General features: G+C 42.4%; 1 protein-coding gene across 1 annotated transcript in view; it reads left to right on the top strand.

Annotated features, from left to right (window-relative positions):
• The window catches only part of IFNAR1 (interferon alpha and beta receptor subunit 1), a 27,574-nt gene continuing 2,250 nt past the window's right edge, over positions 1 to 25,324 (top strand). The window contains exons 1-10 of the mRNA XM_077342587.1: positions 1 to 233; positions 8,854 to 8,977; positions 10,563 to 10,753; positions 12,019 to 12,173; positions 15,571 to 15,709; positions 16,098 to 16,215; positions 19,884 to 20,083; positions 20,984 to 21,138; positions 22,880 to 23,018; positions 24,178 to 24,326. Coding sequence (XP_077198702.1) covers positions 170 to 233; positions 8,854 to 8,977; positions 10,563 to 10,753; positions 12,019 to 12,173; positions 15,571 to 15,709; positions 16,098 to 16,215; positions 19,884 to 20,083; positions 20,984 to 21,138; positions 22,880 to 23,018; positions 24,178 to 24,326 — 1,434 coding nt within the window. The 5' untranslated portion in view covers positions 1 to 169. The remainder of the gene's footprint in view (positions 234 to 8,853; positions 8,978 to 10,562; positions 10,754 to 12,018; positions 12,174 to 15,570; positions 15,710 to 16,097; positions 16,216 to 19,883; positions 20,084 to 20,983; positions 21,139 to 22,879; positions 23,019 to 24,177; positions 24,327 to 25,324) is intronic.

Here is a 25,324-nt window from a genome sequence, read left to right on the forward strand (position 1 = left end):
CGTCAAGGAGGGCGTGTCGGTGCAAGGAAAAGGCGGTCCTGGCAGAGGTTGATGGAGTCTGTTCCTCGGTGTTTTTTTCTTTTTATTCGCAGTCACGTGGTAAAGGTGGTTTGCAAGCGGCTGTAGTCGTTTGGTTGGTTCAGAGCCGACTGTCCCTGGGAGGCTAGACATGAAAGCAGCGCGAGCTCTGCTCGTGGTCATAGCAACGTTCAGAATGGTTCCTTCCAGCACAGGTAAGCGTGACCAGGGAGGCTCCCTCTCCACCTCCGAGGCGGCGAAGGGGCGGAGTAGTGGCAAGATCGCATGCATCTGAGAGAAGAAGACAGTTACGAAGAAGGAAACTTGGGCTGGCGGCTGGGAAGCCTCAGTCTGGGGGACGGGGGAAGGGGGTTGAATTGTATTTCTTGCATTTTACATTTATACCCCGCCCTTCCCTAGGGGCTCGGGACGGCTTATAAAAGGGGCCCCGTGACACTTCGTCAACCGGCAGGCATAATGACGTATCTAAAGGGAAATAATTAAGCAGTGGGCTCCAAGGGCAATGACATGCGGGGGGGGGGGCACTACTTGTTCGATTTTTACGTAAAGATCAAATGTAAACTGGAAGAATACAGTGGTAATGACGGGTGGTTATATAGCCTTGCCAAGTGCCTTTGTTTTGGTAATCAGATCTAGGGGGGGTACTTAAGAAGAAGAAGGGATTCCAGGAAGGAGTGCTTTTCTGCTCTTAGAACTCAAGCACATGTTGATAAGCCAGAGCTTACAAGTATTGACCCGTGTTGATTTCCTGTCCCTGCCATGTGTTTCGGTTTGGTAACTTTTTGGATACTCGTCTGGATATATGTTAAGATGTACGAGCTTGGGTGGGTGTGAATTTTTTAGGAAATCTTTGTCATAATGATGTGCATAAATCAACTGATCCTGGTAAAGGAAAGAAGCTAAAAGCAGTCGTGAAAACAGAACTCTATGCATACTGTAGACTGCTCCCCCCCACACACTTGTTTATTAGTCTTTGTTATCTCAAGGACAAGATATGAAGAGTTGTATGGAGACACAGATATCTTGTAACTGCTTGTCCAACCGTTTTGCCGTGCTGAGTACTCCAGGAGTTCTTCATTATTTGAAAATAAAAGAGATGAATTGATTCCACAGCTATTATATGAATAAATATGTGGAATATAGTTTGAGCCCAGTGGCACCTTTATGATCAACAAAGTTTCATTCTGGGTATAATCTTAAGTGTACATGCACATGAAAGTTTATAGCCTGGATAAAACTTTATTGGTCTTAAAGGTGCCACTGGATTCAAACTTTGTTGTGCTGCTTCAGACCAACCTAGCTACCCACCTGAAACTATCTTCATGTAAAATATGTGTCATGCTAATTTTCTCCCTTCAGAGCCTTCTCCAAAACCTGCTGTTTCCACACAATCTTTGCCTTAATCCTCATTCCAGACAGTAAACAGATTTTGCCCAATTAGGGCCCTCAAAGTGATAAGTAATTAGAAAACATTAAAATTGACGTTTAAAACCGATGGTGGTGAAAAGTGCAATCAAGTCACAGCTGACTTTTGGTGATCCCATGGGTTTTTCAAGGCAAAAGACATTCAGAGGTGGTTTGCTAGTACTTTCCTCTGTGTTGTGACACTGGTATTCCCTGGAGGTCTCCCATCCACAGGGCTGACCCAGCTTGGCTTTCAAGATCTAACTAGCCTGGGTGATCCAAGTCAGGTTTTAAAAACATTGCATATATATATATATATATATATAAAATCAGTAATTAAAAACAAGGTTAGCTGATGTGCAGTATCTTGTACTTACGTTTTTATAATAGGGAGCAATACATCCTTTAAAAAGCACTGTTTTCTGTTAGCAATTTTGTGGGGGTAAAGTGCGTGTTGTAAGAGAACTATCTTACTAAGTCATTATCTGTCTGAAACAGATAAATTTGTTATCCATTTTCCCCTGCTTTGTGTTGAGACTGTAGTCCTGGAATTCCCAACCAGAGGTCCGTGGGAGCTCCAGTGGGGGTCTGCAGCCTTTCCCCTTCTACCTTAACAGACTTAGCCACAAGCTAAGGAACTGGCTGCCTCCACTCAGGTGGCTCTGTGGATATAAAAATCAAATGCGGGGCAACTGGTTGTTGCATGAATCACAGGTTTGGGCTGGCTTCTCAGCTCCTGCCTTTCCAGCTTACATGGGGCAAAGTTGCTGTAGTAGTAGTAAAGGTGGGGGGAAGGAGTGAAAGGAAGGTGCAGATGGTGATGTCACTTCCAGTGACATGTCACTTCCGAGGGGTGTGGCAGCTGACATCACTTCCATGGGTTCTTGAAGACTGAAAATTTATTGTAGGGGCCCCTCTACAGTTAAAAGGTTGAAAAAGGCTGCTCTAGTCAATACACCACTGGCTTATTTTTTTAGTTGGACTTGTGTGCCCTTCTGTTTGTGGAGGAGCTTCTTCCTATTTGAATGACGGGGGACCTGTGGAGACATTTGCCTGGGCTTTCTGATTGTTCTTGGACAATGGGTTGCATGATGAGGTAATTGAGAAGTTGTGTTCAGTGTCTTTCTATTTGTGGGGGATCATTTAGGAAGAATTAAATGGCTGTGAGCTATTTTATCAGTTGATTTCACTTTTGATGGGTTCAATGACTTGCAACCATTTAATCCTAACAGCTGAAAGGTCACTGGTCTGTTTTGCTTTTCCTGATCCAAGGGGAGGATGTGAAACTGACCAGTGAAATGGCTTGCAGCCATTTGAACCTAACAGTTGATAGACACACAGACATTGATATCAGGTTTAAATGGCTAGCAACCACTTAAATCTAACAGGTCAGCTGTGGACCCCTGCTGATCAGCTGATATGTTTAAATAGTTTGAACAGCCAAACTGGACAAAAGTCTGATAAATGTTCGTAGATGCCAAACCGGGCCAAGTTTGTGCTGAATTTTGGCTCATGAACTGGTTCACGCCCATCCCTATTGTTCAATAATTCAGTTTTGCGTAGCTTGTGGAAAGCCAGCTTGTTTAGTTATTTTAAGCATTTTATAGCAATAAGAAATGGGCCTGAGATAATTAATCCTTACTAATGTATTCTTTCAGCTAAGAAGGCTTGCTGTCAAGAAGTATGCATATAATTACAACATAAAAGTGATTGTCCTTGGACATGAATGTAACATGGTTTGGTACTGCTTATAATAGATAAAGGCACTGGCAAACCACCCTGTATTGAGTCTGCCATGAAAACGCTGGAGGGCGTCACCCCAAGGGTCAGACATGACTCGGTGCTTGCACAGGGGATACCTTTACCTTTACCTTTATAATAGATAAAAAGGTGGCAAAATTATACAGAAGAATTATACAAGAGCGAGCTTAACATCCCTGATAACCACAATGGGGTAGTTACTGACCTGGAGCCAGACATCCTAGAATGTGAAGTCAAATGGGCCTTAGGAAGTTTGAGCAACAATAAAGCTAGTGGTGGTGACAGCATTCCAGTTGAATTATTCAAAATCTTAAAAGACGATGCAGTAAAAGTGCTACACTCAATATGCTAGCAAATTTGGAAAACTCAACAATGGCCCCAGGATTGGAAAAGGTCAGTTTACATTCCAATCCCAAAGAAGGGCAATGCCAAAGAATGTTCAAACTACCGCACCATTGCACTCATTTCTCATGTTAGCAAAGTTATGCTCAAAATTTTACAAGCTAGGCTCCATCAATATGTGGACCGAGAACTTCCAGAAGTACAGGCAGGATTTCAAAGAGGCAGAGGAACTAGAGATCAAATTGCCAACATACGCAGGATCATGGAGAAAGCTAGGGAATTCCAGAAGAACATCTACTTCTGCTTCATTGACTATGCTAAAACCTTTGATTGTGTGGAGCACAACAAATTGTGGCAAGTTCTTACAGAGATGGGAATACCAGAGCATCTTATTTGTCTCTTGAGAAACTTATATGCAGATCAAGAAGCAACAGTGAGAATTGAACATGGAATCACTGATTGGTTCAAAATTGAGAAAGGAGTTCGGCAAGGCTGTATACTGTCGCCTTGCCTATTTCACTTGTATGCGGAGCACATCATGAGGAAGGCGGGATTAGAGGAGTCACAAATTGGGATCAAGACTGCAGGGAGAAATATCAACAACCTCAGATATGCAGATGATACCACTCTAGTGGCAGAAAGTGAAGAGGAACTAAAGAGCCTGTTGATGCGGGTGAAGGAGGAGAGTGCAAAAGTTGGCTTGAAACTCAACATCAAGAAAACAAAGATCATGGCATCCGGCCCTCTCAATTCCTGGCAAATAGATGGGGAAGAAATGGAGATAGTGACGGATTTTATTTTCCTGGGCTCCAAGATCACTGCAGATGGGGACTGCAGCAAAGAAATTAAAAGACGCTTGCTCCTGGGGAGGAAAGCTATGGCAAATCTAGACAGCATCCTAAAAAGCAGAGACATCACCCTGCCAACAAAAGTGCGTTTAGTCAAGGCTATGGTATTCCCAGTTGCAATGTATGGCTGTGAAAGTTGGACCATAAGGAAGGCCGAGCGTCAAAGAATTGAGGCTTTTGAACTCTGGTGCTGGAGAAGACTCTTGCGAGTCCCTTGGACTGCAAGGTGAACAAACCGGTCAGTCTTAGAGGAGATCAGCCCTGATTACTCCTTAGAAGGCCAGATCCTGAAGATGAAACTCAAATACTTTGGCCACCTCATGAGAAGGAAGGCCTCCCTGGTGAAGAACCTAATGCTGGGAGCGATCGAGGGAAAAAGAAGAAGGGGACGACAGAGAATGAGGTGGCTGGATGGAGTCACTGAAGCAGTAGGTGCAAACTTAAATGGACTCCGGGGAATGGTAGAGGACAGGAAGGCCTGGAGTATTATTGTCCATGGGGTCGCGATGGGTCGAACACGACTTCACACCTAACAACAACAAATAATAGATATAATTGTATATCTGAAAAAGACACAGTCCCCTGCACCATTCTGTTTCTTGTTGGAAGAGTGTACATAGAATATCTGTTGTGTACATCATTGCTGATTTTACCTTGTCATGTGTCTACTTTAAAATCTTCTGCTGAGTATTTGTAGAGAACTAATTCATTTCCCACAGATTTGAGTAGAAAAATGGTCAAAGCAAAAGTGAATTTAAGAACCAAAATTATACCTATTCAAAATTAAGGCTTTTTTTTCCCATTAGAAAAACTTTAAATGCATTTCAAATCAAATTTCAGCTAACTGTATTCTAAAAATAGGAACAGAAAGTTGAAAGAAGTTACCAAAAATGTGCATTTCTGGCTTGTGTTTCTGTTACGTTTTAACATCTGCTTCCTGTTCCTCCTCATGTTCTTTGTTGATAGGACATAAGAGATGACCTGGTCCCAGAGATTATTAGAGCCTGTTTGATGTTCATTCTTCTAACCGCTGGGCAGGATGTTGCACACAGTTTGGGACAACAGTTAGCGGTTTCTTAATTTCTATGTTCTCTGCTCTAAGTTACACCCTTCATCTGCTCCTGCCCTCCATGACATTTTAATTTGTTTGCCTGTGTTTTGAATCTAGAGTGGTGGGGAAGTTACTGAGGATATCATTTGGTTCGCAAGAGCTTGCAGCAGCAAAAGGATCTAGCACATATCCTCATACACTACTTCTCTATTTAAATTCTCTGTCCTGGCCACCCTTTATGAAAAGTATAAAAGCAAAAGACAGATTATCCTTATCCATGGTGCTCTGAATATTTATGAAACTCCCCGGTGGGTGGAGCGTGTCCGGAATGAAATCTGGCCTCTCATTACTTCAGCATTACCCCACCGCCCAGTCTGAGTCTGCCCTTCCCCCCACCCCACCTTCCAGGTAGCAGGTAAGCGCCGCCAACGGGATGCCCATCTCAGTCTCACAGAGCAACCCCACCGCCACCCCCCCAAGGCCACACCCCCGCTAGTGCCTGCTGCATTCACACATGGCAGCGGGCTTCTCAGGTAGTACTTTATAAACACCAACCAGAATGACCCAAACCAGTATGCAACCACCTGTGTTCTGTATAATTTTTTACCAGGGTATTTGTTCATAAATAATAGTAAAGGGAATGATTTATAAGCTTTCACAATGTTTTGCATGATTTTGGTTTGTCATAATGATATTATGTGGCTACTAGAGTAAATACCATTGTGTGCTGTAAGACAGTGGGAGCTAGCTCATGGTTTGGTGTGGGTTTTATGCCTTGCTTAGAAGCTGGCAACCCTAAGAGAAGGTCTCTCTGTGCACAACAGTCCTGAGCCAAGTCAGCTTCAAGCACATCTAGGAAGTGTGGAATTCCTCAACATGAACCTACATCATATCTGGCAACCTTACCTCTCTGCAATGTTTTCTTCATCTGAAATAGGCCAGGGCCACTATGTGGCTGGTTGGGTGGCTGTGGAGGTATTATACCCTTTTGAGACCCCACTTTCAAATCTCAAGAAATATTTCCAAGGGGGTAGCCAACCAGGGGTAGCCAACCTCCAGGTGGGGCTGGAGAGCTCCTGGAATTACCTGCTGGAAGAAACAGAAGCTCTCATACATTTCTGACTTTCAAAGCAGCTATCTACCACCATTACTCCTACCCTTTCTCCAATGATCTCAAGGGAATATACACCTTGGAATTTAGTTTTGCCCTGTAGACTTGGTCTTTGATCACTAGGCTTTAGTCTATCATGCATAACAAAAGGGATGATGACAGCTAATGATATCCTTCAGTGAATACCTTAATGGCACTGATCAAGGAGCACTTCAGACTAAGCAGAGAGTGACTAGTTCGAATTTAGGATAGCCATGCAGGCCATCAGCCACCTGGATATTTGTTGGTGGCCTTAATCACCATTCTGCAAGTAGTACAAGCAGGTCTCCTGCACTGTGTGCAGTTTGACCATTATTATAATCACAAGATGGGGTGCAGCTTTTTAGTGAGCTTCCATGGAGTATAAACTAAGGAGTCTTGTGGTATCTCACAACAGAGGAGTTATAAGAATGAAGCAGGGAGAGAATATTGTGTACTCAGGTTTATATATAACCACACGCATCTGGGAACACATGGAAACTTCAGAAACAGCATTAAACAGTAGGGCCTGAAATGCAAGGGGTAGTCCTTGTGCTGTGGCTAGTGTCAGATTAGGATCTGGAAACTCCGGTTTGAATATCCAGTCTGCCATGGAAATTTGCTGGGTCAGTGACTTTATGTATTTGGTCAGAGGCTTCCTGTGAACATAAAATGGAGAAGGAGTATAAACGAAGTTAATAGATAATAGTGACATATCTTGTGCAGCAGTGGTCCCCAATCTTTTTATCACTGGGGACCGTTCAACACTTGACAATTTTGAGGCCCGGGGGGGGGGGTTGTCTTTTGCCGAGGGATGTCGCCACTGCCTGAGCCCCTGCTCCATTTGCTTTCCTGCTGGCGCCCCTGACTTCCCACCACCCGCTGGGGGGTGCTGCCAGCAGCAGCTGCGCAGTGCCACGTCAAGGGGGAGCCCCAGCCATGGCAGCTGCTGGAGAGCACCAAAGGTGAGCCGGTGGCAGAATGGCAGGGCAGCCCCCGAGGCAGCAGCTGGGGAGGAGGACAAGGAGGAGCCGCGGGCCGGTACCAACTGATCTGCGGACCGGTACCGGTCCCCGGACCGGGGGTTGGGGACCACTGTTGTGCAGGATCCAGATATAATCAGAGTGACCCATTCATTAAAACATCATTTAGTTATTCTAGCTTTCCAGCTGTACTGGGAAATAAATCTTGGTTGTAGGTTGTCAGACAGGTATTCTAATAAATTCTGGTTCCTCAATTTCATACATTCTGTTTTTGTTTAAATTGGCAGATGATTATCCTGTTCTGAATGTACCATTTTAGGGCAGTTGACTGTACTCTAGGTAATATAAGCTCTTGCTTCAGACCAGAACTTTTACTGCTGTTTTGCAAGTTGAACTTGGGGAAGCACAGTTACGTGCTTGGAGGACATTTCTGCACATTGAAAAAAATAGTGTTATGCCAGCAGAATGACGTAGCACTAAAAACTGTTGCACCTCCGGCCATTCCTCATCTTCTTGCTGTCTTGCTTTTTTGTGCTTCTTACACTCCACATCGCCTGCTGAAAATAGCAGAAGAGAGCAACGCGCTTTACATGCGACTCTCTTCCACCTGTCAATCCTGGCAACCAATCCCCATTCTCAATGTTTTAAAGGGCCCATGATGCTCGCCAATATTTTTAATTTAATACTTTTCCATTTAAAATAGATGCATAGTGCTTTTTGAATGCTACCCCTTATTGAATCACAAGTCTTGATACTTTTAAAAAACCTCGTTCCTGATTGGGGGGGGACATCCTTTGTGTTACAACTTTGAGAGTAAATTATTTCTGGCATCACCTGCACACTTGTCTGCCTATTCATTGCTCCAGGCTGTTCTTAATTTTTAAAAAGCTTTTCCCATTCCCGGGAAGAAGGGAGAAGGAGGCAGGTGCTAGGAAAGGACATTGGAAGCAGAGGTAGCAGTTCTTTGTTTCCATACATTTCTTTTGCTGGTGGCCTGCTGGTTGCTTTCCTGTAGCTCGCGCTTTTTAGGTTGGGGAATCCACTTTATGTGATTCCCCAACTAGCCCTTTAAAATGGAAGATGTAGTGAGCAGTTTGCTGCCTGGTCACTGGATGTTGGCAACGTCAAGTGAAGTGGCCAGAATATAACGACTACCTAAGATAAGCATTTCACTACATGTAACGGTTGTGGAATTGCCCAGAGTGATCTCTTGCAAGAAATGTGGCTAAGGTGTGACTAACTTTTTTGGACATAGACAGTTACAGTCTAAACTGTTTCTCTCCCAAATTTCTATAGGTTCAACGTGCCTGGACCCCCCTGAGAATGTTACTGTACACATTATTAACACAAACATCACTCTGACATGGGACTGGGAAAACCCCTGTGGCCTCAGTGTAAACTTTTCAGCCAAGCATAAAGAGTAAGCTACCAGTTTCTATTTAACTCACTGTTAAGAATTTACACAAGCTGATGATACTTTTGGAATGTCCCTAAATAGCACAGCTGTATTACTTTGTCATTATAGCAAAATAAAAAAATCACAGTGGCACCTTGAAGGCCAACAACAAGTATTTATACTGGGAATTCCTTGTAAGGTGATGATTGAGGTGGAAACCAAGGTAAGAAGGCTTGGTGAGAACGCTGTGTAAATTACCAACCTACAGTGAAAGGGGAGGCATTGGGGTAGGAAGGTGAGGTGTGAAACCTAAGTTAACAGAATAAGCAATTATGTATAATGGATGGATGGTAAGAGAGGTCAGAAGTTGGAACAAATAAGCTAAGGAATGGCGTTGAAGAAATGGATTAAGTGAAAATTGGTTTATGGTTGCAGTCTGATAAAATGTGTTAATTGGGGGTGGGATCAGGGTAATCAAATTCTTAATTTTTCTATGTTTTTCTATGTAATGAAAACAAAGTATATTAATAAAGAGTTTTTAAGGTTTCAAATTTTAAAAAAAACAACATCCAGTTACATTTTCTAGAAAGTAGATCCTGCAGAGCTGTTAGAGGTTGTTGTAAGGAAGGAAATCCCAGGCTTTGTTGCCATGTAGTTTTGATGAGTTGTAATTCAGCCCTAAACTTCCCTGCTTTGGCTTCCTTTCCCATCTACCCAGTCTTCCTCTTAAGAGTTCCCATTTTGATTTTCTCTTCACATATCTGAAGAAGTAAGCCGTGACTCACAAAAGCTTGTATTGAAAGAAATGTTAGACGTTAAGGTACCACTGGATGGTCCTTATTTTCATATAAGTAATAGCCAGTTTGTTTATTCTGAAAAGCAGATATGAGTTTCAGAGATTCAGGATGAGATCTGCATTTTAAGTCTATGTGTAAAAGAATGTCTTCTATACGCACAAAACTTCTACCTCTGTAACCACGTTGTGTGGATCCTATGAGCAGAGGCTGAGCACTTTCCTAAGTAATTTGTTGAAGTGAAGCTGCTGCTCCTGGAGATGGGCTAAGGAGGCAAGGATGTATATCTGTGAGAGATCCCATCTCCATGCTGCCATTGCCTCTTGAGGGAAGATTTACAAATCCGAGAGAATCTCCTTCACTTTGTATGATGGATAAGAGGATTGTCCCCAGTCCAAAGTAGTTTCCTTTCCTCTTATACTGCTCTTATATAGAATTTTGCCATGCAGGATTAGATAGATAAAGACGTGTGAGCTCAAGGTGCCATCCGCTTGCCTCAGAGAATCAGTGGAGGATGTAACTTGCTGGGTGCAATGTGTCCCAAAATGTGCTAAATATGAAGGGCAACTGAAAAGGTAAATCTGTGAGTGGGTAGAGACATGACTGAACAGATTCTGCAGACAGTGTCTTCCTGTGAGATGGCACAGCACACAGCTAGAAAGAGGCAAGGGGGATCAGGCGACAACCAACATTTCCAAATCTGTGTGTGTTACCATATGTTTTTGGCCACTGGGTGGTGTGGACTAAGATTCAAGTAATTTTACCTGCCAAATCACCAACATTTCCTGTTTGAAAACTTCTAAATTGCATTTCAGAATGCCAGATCATGAGAAGAATCTTGACAATTGGACAGTGATTCCGGAGTGTCACAATGTAATCTCCACAGAATGTGATCTCTCATTATTAAAACTGGATTATTTAAATTACTACAATGTGAGTGTAAGAGTGGAAGTAGGGAAAGAAAGTTCTCCGTGGGCCTCTGTAAAATTTTCTCCTTATTTTACAGGTACGACTCTCTTCCTTATGTGTCTGATTCTGCATGTTATGTGATTATAAGCAATGCTGAGGCCTAGTTACAAACATATAATAATTATATGACTCCTCATTACTAAAGCTTCAGTTTGGTTTTTACTTTGGTACCACTGTCAGGGTGGTCCTCTGTTTTTGAAGAACTGGTGAGAGAACCTGTGCTGGGAGATGCTGAGGATTGAAATGGAGGCTATCTGCATATAAAGCAGATACTCTTGACACTAAGCTATGGCCTGTTGGTGATAGTGGGGGGAAGGACAAACGTGAAGGGTGGAAAGGAGAAGAATGCTAGAAAAAGTGTGAGAGACAGCCTCCAGTGGTAGAAGTCTGATTACTAATCAACAGCATAATTATCTGTTTAGAAAGACCACCCAACCATAGCCTTTGTTGATCATGTCATCTTTTCACAGACTCTCTCATACTATGAGGGGGACAGTGGTGGTGGCAGTGAAGGATATACTCCCCTCATGATTCCCTACCATGCTGTGAGAGAACCTGGGGTGGAGAAGTAGACCCCTGCTTTGTCTTTTCCTCCCTATCAGCACAACTCCTCCCTATCCTTCATCCAGCACAACTTAGCATGGTACAGTAGAGAGTCTGCCCTGCTCATGGCAGGGGTGGGGAAGTAGAGAAGACAGTCTGCTTAATGAAGGTAATGTTAGGATAGCACTTTGCCCTCTTTGTGGCAAAAGGTATAGTGTACCAGTTATACCAGTACACATACAAATAGCTGTATGCACAAATGTAATTTTGGGTTAGGCCATTCATTGATGCGGTTAGTGGACAATGTAGACTTCAAATACAGAATTACGATCTGCTTTTGGGGTCCCACAGATGAGTCCCTGGAATTCCATCCCAATGTCTAGCTCTAATAATTGCCATTGTGTGCCCTTTGTCCCATTTCCCACCAGCTGCTTCACTGATTATCATTCCTCATCTACTCAAGAGAGTTCTGTTGGCCATATTTCATATGAAAATGGGACAAAGGCATGTTAGTGGTGTCCTGTCTCAGAATACTTAGTCATTTTTTCCACTCAGAAGATCTGGTAGTCCAACTAATGCCAGATTAAGAGTTTTAATAAAGATTATTTTACTGATTCCCGATTATCATATCTGTAGATTGCCAAATGCCAGTGATTCCATATTGTTATTTGGTTTTTTGCTCTTGAAGTCTACATCTTCATGTTGCAAGTTATCATTAATATGAGCATTTGTGTTTAAGTTTATCATCTTGGTTAACAGCTCAGATTGGTCCTCCGGAAGTGCTGCTGGAATCAGTAGATGGAAATGTAAACATTAAAATTATACCTCCAGAAGCAGACCAGTCAAAACAAACGTGGATGTATGATACTTTAACCTATACGCTAGCAATCTGGAAGAACTCATCAGAATCTGAGGTGCTACATTGTTCTCCATGAACTTCTTAATATGTTACAGTTTTCATTTTACATAAATGCTACTACAATGTATTAGTTTTTACATCCTTTGTGTTTTAGAGTTTGGATCTTTTGTGAAAATGCTAAATATCTAAATGCTGCAGTCCTGTACTAGTTTAGTGAGGTTTACTTTTGAGCACGCATTCATAGAACTGGGGTGCTTAAATTGTGTATTGTTATTGTTTAATGTTGTTTATGGGTGTTGTTTAATATTGTTTAAGGGTGCTTGAATAGAGTTTCTCCTTCAGTGGGGCCAAAGTCAGCCAAAGTGGTTAGGTCATTCCTCTGCTCACTCAGGTAGATAGGGTTATATATGCAATTGTTTTGCCTAGTCACCTCATGAATGATCACTGGCTTGACCCTGCAGTTTGGACAGCCCTACTGCTTGCGTAGGAGTCCAGAACCTTGCTCTTAGTCACATAGGTATCCTTTCAAAAATCAAACTAACTAAAAGAGAATACAAAACCCAGTGAGCATGAAGAGAAAGTGGAGTTATTCTCTACACATTAGAAGAAATCCCTACCATGGAATCCACTGCGGGTACTGAAAGGGCTGTGGAAATGAAGGAGGTTGCCCCATCACATCCATCTCCAATGCTCAGCTCTGCTGGACCATAGGGGACAGAGGCTGATGTGGGGGTGAGGCAGCAGCCAAGAGCCCCAGGGTGCAGTCCATGGCTCCAGTCTGAGACTCCCACTTTGAGCATGTTGCAGCAGCTGCCAGCAAGACAACAGAGCTTCTTAACCCAACCCGGAAGGTAGGTGGGAAAGCGAAGTGGGCTGCACCATGAAGAAGGCTAGAGCCATCACAAGGCATATCCCTGCCAACAGCCCTAGCACAAAGAGACAGAGAACCAGTTGCAAAGGAGACATCGATGGAGGCATAAAGAGTTCTGGAGCTCTGGAACACCAGCCTCCAGCTGCTCATGGAACTGCAGGCAACATGTAACTCCAGGTCAGTGAACTGTCACCAGCCAGGCACTGCAGGAGTGACGAGGAGTCAGAGAGCTGTGCCTGTAAGCACCCATCCCTGGGACCTGCAGAAAAGCACTCATCCCTGAGCATACTAGTAGAGGGCAGAGGCATATGTGTCCCAGAACTCTGGGAGCAAGAGCCATACAGAGTGGTTTACACAAAGAGGCCCAGGAGGCCCAGGATGGTGTGGCTTTCAGGCGGGGAGACATGGTTGCAAGGGAACCCTTCTGCCCTGTAGCAGAAGGGAACTGGATCACTGCCCCACAGACCCTGGAGTATTGAGGCTACCCTAGAGTCGGATCATGGTGTCATGGGGACTGAGGGGGGAACAAAGTCTCAGCATCATATAATTGAGGTACTGGAAGTAACTCTTTCTGGAATTCCAATGCTGGAGGAAACAAGACCCCCAGGACTGCTACCCTCCCCCTCTGCTTATTACGAGGAAGTTTCAGACTGGGAAGCCCCCATCTGGCAAAAAAAATGCAGGAGGTGCGATACAGGAGAGGAATTAAGTCCACATACATCTGAGCCTTCAGACAATGAGGAGCCCCAGCCAGGACAGTGCAGGCATAGGGGCCCAGGATCTCACACTCAAACCAGGGACCCTGAGCTATACCACAGACCCAGGCAGATATATCCTAGCTTGGATATGAGGCACATGCCTTCCATTGCTTCTGTGACAGTATCTATTTTGGAAAGAGAGGAGGGGGAGTGGTCAGTAGAGGAGGCTGAGGCCAAGGAAACTTCCACTAAACTATTTCAAGCCGAATGTCTGCATAGGGTGTTACCAAAAGTCAGCTCCGCGCTATGTAACAAGATGGAGATACAGGAGAAACCTAGGTTGGCTGCATTAGCAAACCTAGACATTAGAGGCTTTAAGAAACCCATTCCAATCCAGACAGCACACTCATTTCCTGACAATTTTGATGACGTTCTCAAGGCTGAATGGATGATCCCAGGCAGTGGGACCTCATTGACGTCAGTGGCCAGAAAGTTATGCACCTTGACAGATGAAGCGATGGTCAATCATTGATGAGTCAGTGGTGTCTCTCCACTCAGGAGCAATATTGCCAAATGATAGAAGAAATGCCATAAGGGATGCTGTAGAAAGATGGAATGAAATGGCACTAAAAAAAGACCTATGAGGTAGTTTCCATGGCCATAAGAGCATCAACCCAAGCCATCATCATCTGAATTACCAAAAAGTACTAAATGGGGGAATATTTAATTCTAGCAGGAGGAGATGCCAGAAGTGTTTCCACAGGTCTAGGTTGAGTCAAATGATTAGGAGGCTACTGCTGTGTCTATATAAATATACCTTGTGTTCTTTGCTTGTTTGCATTCCAAGGGACACCCAAATAGATTATAGAAAGAAATTCTTTGAACAACTCAACTGGCCCAAGGCCCCAGAAAGCTTGATAATTTCCCTGCTGGTTTTTGTATAAGGAATTGAATGAAAGCATGTAAATAATTAAAATCAAGAATTACACTGTTCTGTAAATATATCATCCTGTCATGGTCACTTCTGCTGCACCCTCAGAGCTGGTGCCAGAGGGCACTGGTCTGGAGAGATCACTTGACCCGCTCCTGGAGCCACTGGGGGATTCAGCCTTGGACCCACCTGATGATGAGCAGCCTGGGCTTAGGCAGGCTGATACCCAGCCATACTGTCACACCCCTGGATATAGCAGTCACCAGCATGCTAGCTTGCTGTCAGGGTAGATGGGGCCCAGCTGCACCGGCTTCCTCTGATGATGATTAGAGCCAGCTGCAAGACCTCTGGCTGAGGGCTGCTCCACCCGGTTTTGGACTGTATTTTAGACTAGAGGAATCTTGAGGCAAGGTCCTTTGTGGGACGAAGACTGTGTTACCCTCCCCACCTGCCCAGACTACTCCTGTTTTGAATCGCTACAGCAAAGCTCTGCTCCTGTGACTTCCAGCTCTTCAACCTTTGGCTTGTCTACCATCCACACTCTGACTCTTCGACCCTTAGCTTATCTACCAGCCATGCTCCAGCTCATCGTCCTTCAATTTGCATCCTGACTTCACTCCAGAATCCAGTCTGTGCTTGACTCTCTCCCTGGCTTCCGACCCCTGCCTGCCTCAACTCTTCTTCCCTCCCTGCAGCTGTGAACTCTCTCCCCACTGGCTCCCAACCTCCCGGACTGGACTCTGACTCTGCTAGGCCCCCTGCTGCCACCCCACACCCTGGCTGTGTGGGTATACCCTGGCAGGACAGCATACATCTCTTCTGTTGACAAAATCCCCATACTACTTCTGTTAGCCCAATAAAGATTCACTTCTAAAAATAATTTTCTGAATTGTTATAGCAAGAAATGCCTCAAGCAGTCACAAATTTTAAAAATCACGTATCTCCTTTGCAGAAAAAATACCAGGAGGTTTTTTCAGGGCAGAACCTTCCTGATCTTCAGCCAGATACTACTTATTGTTTGGAAGTTAAAGCCTGCCTAGAATATTGTAAAGATTTATGGAGCCCAGTGCACTGTATAAAAACAGCTAAAGGTATGAATTTACTCTTTGGTTTATTTTTCAGCTTAACTCTTTAAATCAATATTTTGTATTACAGTAAATTAATTTTTTTACTCAACTTTGGTACCTCTTAGTAAAATAAATAAAATTTAAAACATATGGTTCCTAGTGCAATCTGAAAGCAGTTGTATCCTTTAAATCAATGACCTTCAAAGAGTTTAGGAGTGCCTTGTTAAATACTCACAAATACCTTAGCATTTTGTTTGGGTTGCTCCAGAGTGTCCTTAAGTCCTGGCTCAGTGAGGCACTAGTTCAGCTACCAGCCTTTGACATGCTATAGAATTGTCATTTTCTTTGTATTTTTTGGCCATTGTTCCTGAATCCAAATGAAAACTTTGTTGACTTATTTTTTCTTTTCTAGATTTGGATGGTCTCGCTCCTCCCACAAACCTTCATGTTCAGGCTTTGAATATGAAATGCATTATTAATTGGGATAACCTATATAATGAAAGTGTAAGCTTCACAGTCCAGTGGATCTAGTAAGAATCATTGCTGCCTATGTTTTAATCTCTAACTTTTACATTCCATCTATTTTTCTCATCTTTGTTGAATGTTCATCATTCAAGATTTCTAGCAAAGTTAGCTTGCTACACAAGTTTGTCCTGGTTTGGTAGTTGCTTTGAAGTGCCACACTAAATGTGACTAAAAATACAAATTGGCAAGTGAACTAAATGCATATCATGATTCTTTCATATTGACACACAACAATATTTCAGCCACATCTTAAGGGGCAGTTTTGCACTTCTGCACTTCCTTGAACAGTGACTTGTACTGCTGCAGCATAGCTACCCTTTCTTAAATTTCCTTAATTGACCTAAAACTAAAGTGTATATTGTGCATGTGTGTGTTGGTTCAATGAACTCTGTGGTTGGTTGCCATCACTAACATGTGGATGCCCCTGGTCAAAAGCAGCCCATTGGATCAGGATAAATAAGTAATGGTGCTTTTGTAGATTATTTTTATTGATTTATTGTATAGCCTGTGTGTAGTATAGGCGGGAGACCCTAAGATGGTCTGACAGCCAGTCAAGTTATGCTCAGAGTTGGTTGGCCATAGCATGCCCCTCTGCCACGACCTTGGAATTCCTGGAAGGTCTCACATCCAAGTGCTAGCCAGAACTGACCCTGCTTTTACCTGGTACCCAAAACTTAACAAGAAGGATGCGAGATGAGAGGAAGTTCCACAGCCATTACAGGAAAGGCACTGTTTGCAGCCACTTGCCATACTTAAGTGACAGCAGCATGCATAATGTAGTCTTTGAGGTAGAGTTTAATGGTCCAACAGGCTAGAGTAGGCGAAAAGTTTGTCTTCAAATGTAGCACGAGACCGTAATAATACAGCAGAAGTGCAGAGATGCTAGAACAAGTTGTGCAATTTCAATCTGCAGGTGCCTTTTCAAAATTCTGCTTCATTAATATCTCCTATAAGAACTTGCATAGCATGAGAAAGGAAAAGCTAAAAACTTCTTTCTGAGGTGCTAATTATTGTATTTGCAGGAAATCTTTACTTAGGGCATATATTATAAAAGGACTGCCATCAGCTGCAACTGCTCATTCTGCTGGATGTGTAGACCAGGCCTAGTGGTATTCAGTTTTCTGCCTATTGGGGCTTTAAAAAAAAGCACCAGTACTAGTACATGGAAACAAACTGGCAGCCTGTGGGGCTCCTCTAAAACAGAAAAGAAACATTTCTGTGCTGATGTGTTTCTAGTTAGTTGGCTTGTAGCAGTATTCTGCACTGTTGAAGACCACATAGCAGTGATCAAGTGTGAATGTGATGACACTGTGGTTAGGTCTTAGTTTTCGAAGAAGAGATGCTGTTAGCAAATCAACCAAAGTTGATAAAGGGCATTATCTTCCATAGATGAGCCATGAATGCCCATCTGTAGTGAATGTCCATCTGTAGCAGCAGAACATTACCATTAAACTGCAAATCTGAAAGCACAACTCCATGCATAATAATCCTCATTACTTGGTTGGAAGACCAACAGCACTTTGGTCTACACCGCCTGCTTTCATGTGCTCAGTGGCTTAAAACCTGGCCCAGAATAGGCTGAGCCAAGATATTTTCCAGCATGAGGCCCCCTGTGCCATCCCAAACATGATCACCGGGTTTTTGAAAAATACTGTTAAATGAAGCAAAAATTGGTTGGATATTTGATGTCTGAGAAGGGAGAGAAATAGAGGCACTGGATCCATTGTTTTGGACCTAGGCTTCTCCTAGCACATTCAGGACACCTTTTAAAATTTACAGTTGTTTGGAGGCCTCTGTCTCTGACTTGTTAAGAAAATAAGTCCTTGGGTCTTACAGTATTATTTCCTAATTTTGTGTATAAGGGATCAGTCATGGTAATACAGGGTTAGGTCCAAAGTGCTGTTCTGTGAGTACAAGTGAGAGAAAGGAAGAGATTTTCAAAAATGTGTACAGATAGTAATGGATAACTTAATGTTTGTGGGGAAAGTCCCATTTCCCACATGATATTCCAGTAATTGCAAAGCACTTAGTTAGAAGTTTTAGTGAGATTGCTAGCTAAATTAGTCTGTTCTCGGACTAGAGGAAATTCAGCAAGATGATGTCTACTACTACTGGCAAAGTCTATTGTCTTGTTAGTCTCCAGATCAGTAAATAATTAAAGCAGAAAATGCCTTGGTACATATCTTGGGCCCTGTCAGAGTTACCAAAGTACTGAAGATGGTGCTCTTCTGCCAGGCATACAGTTCAGGCCAATGCAAGGACACAGTAACATTAGAACAGGCCTCCTCTCCACCTCCCTCCAGCACTGGAGTACAGGTGCTTGGACCCTAAACGCAACCTAGAAATTTTACATATAAGGATGGCTAGAGCATTTTACATATTTTTACAAAGGAATCCGATTTTAACTGGCAATTGTTTTTTAACCCATGTATGCATGGGTTTAACATGGGTTTAACCAGCCTGATGCTGTTGCAAGAGAGGGGTTCTCTACAAATCAAATTAAAATAAAAGATAGAATATAGATAAAATGTGAATGGAAACAGAAAGGTAGCAAAGATTGGAGAGATTCCACACTTCCAGCCACACATAGGGGCATGAGAACCCTCCTAAAGTGCGAGAACCACATGTCTGCTAGGTCCAGGTATGCACTTGGGTAATGCCAGTGGCTGGAAATACTAGGCTGGCTAGAATAGTGGGGCCAGAGCATTAGAGCCAGCATCTGGGGGATTAAGCTTTTGCTGTCTGAGAGACTCAAGGGCATTCAGCACACTCTGAATGCCAGGATCCAAAGGCTTCATGCACATGGCCACTCTGACTTTTGTGGGAACGGCACACTTCTCATAGCCATTCTCTTCTGAAAGCCAGATATCTGATTCAGCCAGCAGTCCTATTCACAATTCCTTGGTAGTAGGTCCCACGGAACTTAGTAAGGGTCATTTGAATAAAAATGCATTTCATTTCTGCACTCTACTGACAATATAACAGAACTTTGCCATTGTATTGGAAATATAATTATCTTTATCTGCAAGGAAGATATTAACTAACAGATCATCAGTATATCAAGAAAACTGCAGTAACAAAGGCAAAATTAGACTACTGCTGTTATCCCTGTAAAAATCACAATGCGATAGAATATGAGCAATCGATTCAGTTGCACGCAAATAGCAAGGGCGCCATCGATCCTTCATAAGCACATGCTGTAATCTTTCACTAAAGCAATGCTGATGGAAATGCATTGAAACAAGCTCACAAAAAACCTCAACAGAATTTAACAAGGGTGATATGAAGTTAAATATGAAGTGGTAGAAAATCCCTCCCAAGACTTTAATCGCCTACATGGGCCTAGAAGGAGGGCCATCTCATTTTGCAGCTTAATATCCATAAGTCGTTGTGGGCTAACTGACAGGAAAAAGGGAATAAGGCGTACAGGTTGAAGGTATATTTTCAGCCAGTAGTTAATTATTACTATCCATGCCCTGGTCTCTATTTTTATGAACCTCGTCTCCTGCCAGAGTGCCATATTAGTGGTACATTTTGGGGCATTAAAGAGCGCTCTAAAAAAGCCTGCCTTAATTTTCTCTATGGGAGCAAAATTGAAATAAGGGAGAGTAAACATGAATAGAATTGGTTTGTAAATTTATGCTAATAAACATAGCTTTTTCATGTCTGATAGTGGATTCAGAAAGGAATATTCTCATGATTACTCGAAAGAATGGATCACTGTACCTGGATGTGAAAACATCACCAGAGCACATTGTGACTTCTCATCATCCATTTCCTTCAATGGAATTTTCTATCTTCGTGTACGCGCCATGAAGGGTCATTCCAGATCACCTTGGTCTAAAGAGCTACGCTTTGAACCTTCGCTAGAAAGTAAGCATCTCCTTCTGCCTCTTCAAAATGTAATATTTCCTCCTGTATAATTAAACACCTTAAGAGTTTCACAGTCTAAACCATGTAACAATCTGAAAGTGGTAATTTCACAAGCTTCACCATTGTGCAAGTTCTGTTTATTGAAACTGAAGAAACCCACTGAAATGAACAAAAGCTGTTCAGTAGTTGTTCTTGGATTTCTCTGTGAGACTTCCAGATGTGCTCAGAATGTGTATTGTTCATGGATACAGAGTAGAATGCAACAGATTTCACCCCCCCCCAAAAAAAAAGGTTTACTAGCACTGTGAGTTTAACAGTGTAATCCCAAACAGAGTTTACCCTTCTAAACCCATTTATTTCAATGGATTTAGAAGGGTGCGACTCTGTTGAGAATTGTACTGTAAGTTTCATGGTGCAATACCACATTTATAAAGATTTCTTTTTGAAAGTTTGTTTTGCTTTTTATTGGTTTTACTATGGCTTTTGTTATTTTAAAACTACTGTTGTAGTGTTTTATTGTTGGTTTATGTGTATTGTTGATGTTGATAAGATTTGAAGTAACTGGTAAGCCTATATGCTGAGAGTTGCAGATATGGATAAATAACTAGGGTTGCCAATTCTGATAAATTCCTGGAGATTTTAGGAAGGGAGGGTAGGAATCTCAGGGGAGCATATGACCATAAAGTCCATTTTTTTAAAGTAGCAATTTTCTCCAGGGGAACTGATCCCTGTTGCCTGGAGATCAGTTGTAATCCAAGGAGATCTCCAGTCACCACCTGGAGGTTGGTAACCCTATAAATAATTGAAATCACTGTAGAAGGTTAAGCATATTTTTGCTACTTTATTAAACATATATATAAAATAATGCTAAAACTTAACTTATAAAATTTGTTTTTTAAGATGAAATCGGCCCACCAAGTGTCAAGCTTAATGCCAGTGAGAATTCGATTCATATTTTCATTGTGCCACCTGGAGAACTGGAAAATAACTCAATGAGCAAACACTATATTTTTACGTACCGCATTGAGTATTGGAAGAATTCTTCACATGTCAAGGTAATGCTAATTCTAAAAACATGTACAAAATCAGAGTCCAGTGGCACCTTTAAGACCAACAAAGATTTATTCAAAGCGTGAGCTACCATCATGACAGTGGGAATATATAAGTTCATAGTCTGAGTCCTTGCACTTGAAAGCTCACGCCTTGAATAAATCTTTGTTGGTCTTAAAGGTGCCACTAGACTCTGATTTTGTTTTGTTGTGCTGCTTCAGACCAACATGGCTACCTACTTGAATCTATCTAAAAACATAGTCTTAGTTGAAGCATGGATGAGAAATCATAACAAGAAATTTGTAATGCAAACTTGTCGGTCTTTTCCTGTCAGAATAGAACATTCACCAGAGGAGAAATTCCTCATCAGCAAAAGGGGGGGGGGGGATGACAGAATTGTATCCCCTTAGGCAGTGGTCCCCAACCTTTTTATCACCGGGGACCACTCAATGCCGGGGACCACTCAACGCCTTTTACTGAGGCCCGGTGGAGGGGGGTAGTTTACTCCTCTTCTCTCAACCACTGCCCTCTCGGATCGCTATGGTAATGTTTAAACATCCCTTCAAAATAAGATACAGACACGCCACAACAATGAAGTGTGTTGTAAAGGGCTGGGGGGGATGAAGTAAAGGGCCGGGGGGGGGAGAGAAGGTGTCCTTTGGGGCCCACCTCCAGTTAGTTGAAGGAACACATGTGGTCCGCGGCCCACAGGTTGGGGATCGCTACCTTTAGGGATGGGGCTGTACTGTGCACAGAAATACTCCCATAACCTTCTTATTTGTTTTAGCAACAATTATGTTATGTTTGCAATCCAATACTTTTTGGATGGCTAGCCTGATCTCAACAGATCTCAGAAGTTCAGTGGGATCGGTTTTGGTCATTATTTGGATGGGAGACCACCAAGGAATATCAAGATTCATGATGCAGAGGTAGACAGTGGCAAGCCCCCTCTGAATGTCTCTTACCTTGGAAACCTGGCACTTCACACACACGTGCAAGCGAGCACACACACACACACACACACACACACACACACACACACACACACACACTCTCCTTTTTAGGGTACAAAGTTGACCCTTTTTAAAAAAAAAAAAGTACAAATATTCTTATGTCTAATCCCATGTCAATCATGGCTTTGAAACTAAACCAATGTTCTTTGACAGGAAAAAATACCTGTGGGTTGGATTCTATTAATTCTTTCTGCTAAATTGGATCCTCTGACTCTCTTCCTCTACCTTGTTCTTCAACAGAAACACTTTTTCCAATGGAGAAGGCTTTTTCTGATGGAAGAAGGCTTCCTTGGAAGAAAAGTTTTTCTTTCTTGAAGGAGTATTTGGTACAAGAGAGTTGTACTATCCAGCCCTAGATGTGCGCAACAGAAATGAGAGTGCTTCCCTCCAGCTGAGTGCAGACAGCTGAGATCTGAGCAAACCTGAAGACTACTTAACTAGCAACTCTCCTACAGCTACAGCTGGACAACAGCTAGTTGCAGGCACTGCTGCCTGGGGAATGGTGGGCCATGGATTTCCATCAGTCACTGCCTGGCATATATACTCCACTGACGGCTACAATGTTTTTACCAGAGTGTTGACAGTGTCTTGCTACAGTGTTCTGCGGCACTGCAAAGTTATGGGCAGCACTTCAAAATAGAATTGTTTATTTAAAACCTTTATTGAACATAGTCGACCTGAGCTGTAATTAAAATGATTTTTGCTCATTTAAAAAAATTTGTTCCTGGTACAGAACAAAGTTGAAGAAAAATCAACATCATTCTTAATCCCAAACTTGTCCCCTTCAACTGTGTACTGCCTAGATGTGCAAGCGTGGTCTCCTTCAAAAAGCAGCAAGTTGAGCAATGTGACGTGCATTGAAACTCCTGGTGGTATGAGATGTTTAACATTTATTGGAATGTACCGTGACACATGCTTACAGAACTTCTTATGAAAATATGATGTATATGTTTCCATGTTCTGCATTGTGGTTTGGATCAGTGAGCTTTGGTAGTCTTAGGATGAGTATGGAAAATACTCAGCAGAGTTAACTTTTCTCAACATCCAGTGTTCCAGGAAGAAAACTATTAAATGTTAAGATTAATACAAAATTTTCATAATGTGTATTAAATTATTTTAATTGTACTGTGAGTTTACTACCCAGTTTCAAAATCTTCCTATGAGAAAGAGTGACTAAGGGCTGCATCTTCCCCCCTTCATATCACATGTCTTTTAAAGTTTAAGAATAAATTTTGAAATAGTATCTATTTCATTATCTGCCTTTTTCAAGCTTTTGACCATGGAGATACACCTTGAAATATTTTGCCTCTCCATCTCCTCACCCCTGGCTACAATGTCCCATATGCAAATAAAAGTAAAAAAATAAAATAATAATATTAAAATAATTAATTAAATAAAAATTAAAAACCCAATTAAGACCCATCTCCACTGACTACCCCTGGTATTTAGGGCCCTTCTGCTTTTAAGCTTAGAGGTCCCATAGATATCAGTCAGAATAAACAACCATAGAACTCTCCTCCTGCACTCCTTTTCAAATGCCTGCCAGAGGTGTGCTCTGCATCCTGTTCAACCTGGGTTGCCGCCCTTGTAAAGAGATGCTGTGCTGCCAATGCAAAACCAATTCCAGAAGCGAGCACATTCGCTTTGCTCCCATTGAGGATCAGCAGAGGCTGGGGCTGCAGAATCCACTCAGGGCTGCAACAGCATTGCCCATGCCTGAGCTTGGCAAGTGGGCCAGAGCTGCACCTGTCCTGCAGGGAAACACCCCCCCCCCCCGTACCTTGAGCAGTGAGGAAGGCAAAGGTTACACCCAGGAGGCCTGGCACATGGAACAAGCAGGGCAGAGAGGTCGATCAGAGGCTGGCATTAGTGGGTGGGCTGCTGCGGCGGTAGCTGCTGGCTCCACGCAACTGCCATCTTGGATTCCCCCATGCCATGGAACATCTGAGGCCCTCAAACAGTACACCTTGGTGCTGTGGTACACTAAATGAAAAGTCTAAGTAGTTTAATTCTTTTTTGTTTGCTTTATAGGACAATCAAATCAAGCTTTTCTGACCATTGCAATAATTTTCGTGGGTACTGCTGCTTTTGTAGTTGCCATGCTCTATGCTTTCTGGTTTTTATGGAGGAAGATTGAATATGCATTCTTTCCCTCATGCAAACTCCCGTCAATCATAGAGGTATAAGTATTAATTTACTGTCTTGTTGCAAAGAATAAATGATATGAATATCCTAGCAGACAGCACTGTGGGTTTTTTAGAGTCCATAGAGATCTTAGCTAGCAAGCATTATCCACAGTGATAATGTATGTACTGAGAGAGATCTTGAGTTTATCACTATATATCCAAGAATTTTTAGATGCATCTCAGACTTCTATGTGGAGCATATGAATTTTATTAATGCTGAATATATCTGCCTGGTGAATCTTTGACAGTTCATTTTGCTGCATCCATAGATCTCCTTTTAAAATATCAAGTAATACCTTGGCAGTTGTTTTTTTCTTCTTCTTTACAATGCATAAACCTAACAATGAAAATAAGAGGCTTGTTTGCAAAAATTGCCTCTTGCTTTTCACATCCTTCAAAGCACTATCTGCCCATATTATTAATATCTACTTGTATTCAAGCCTAAAACAAGGTATTATATTTCACATATTTAATAGTAAAATAGATGTATCTATTTAATAATTCTCTGTTTGTTGCACAAATGGAAGCTTAAGTTAATGGAAAATGAATTTTTTCAGGTTGTTTTTGTCATACACATTTAAAAAAAGAATTCCTACCTGCTTGTATTATTGTATCACCTTGACCTGGATAGTTCAGGTTACCCTAGTTTTATCAAATATCACAAGCTAAGCAGGCTTCGTCCTGGTCAGTATTTGAATAGAAATCCATCAAGGAATACCAGGGTTGCAGTAGAGAGGCAGCCAATAGCAAACCATCTCTTCCCTTTGAAAAACCCACAAGAGGTTGCCATTAGGATGGGCATGAACTGGCTGCCAAATTAAAGATTGGCACATTTGCAGCCATGAATTAGCAGACTTGACCTCATCTGTTTATAACTGCTTTCTTTCCTCTTCCGTGAAATGCAGTCAAGAACCAGACTAAATCTTTTAAATCTGCAACGATGCCAGAAAATTGATCTTTAGCGAGCTCTTATATTGAAATCTATATAATTA

The sequence above is a fragment of the Paroedura picta genome, chromosome 6 (genome assembly GCF_049243985.1).
Source record: "Paroedura picta isolate Pp20150507F chromosome 6, Ppicta_v3.0, whole genome shotgun sequence".
In the NCBI taxonomy this organism is placed as follows: Eukaryota; Metazoa; Chordata; class Lepidosauria; order Squamata; family Gekkonidae; genus Paroedura; species Paroedura picta.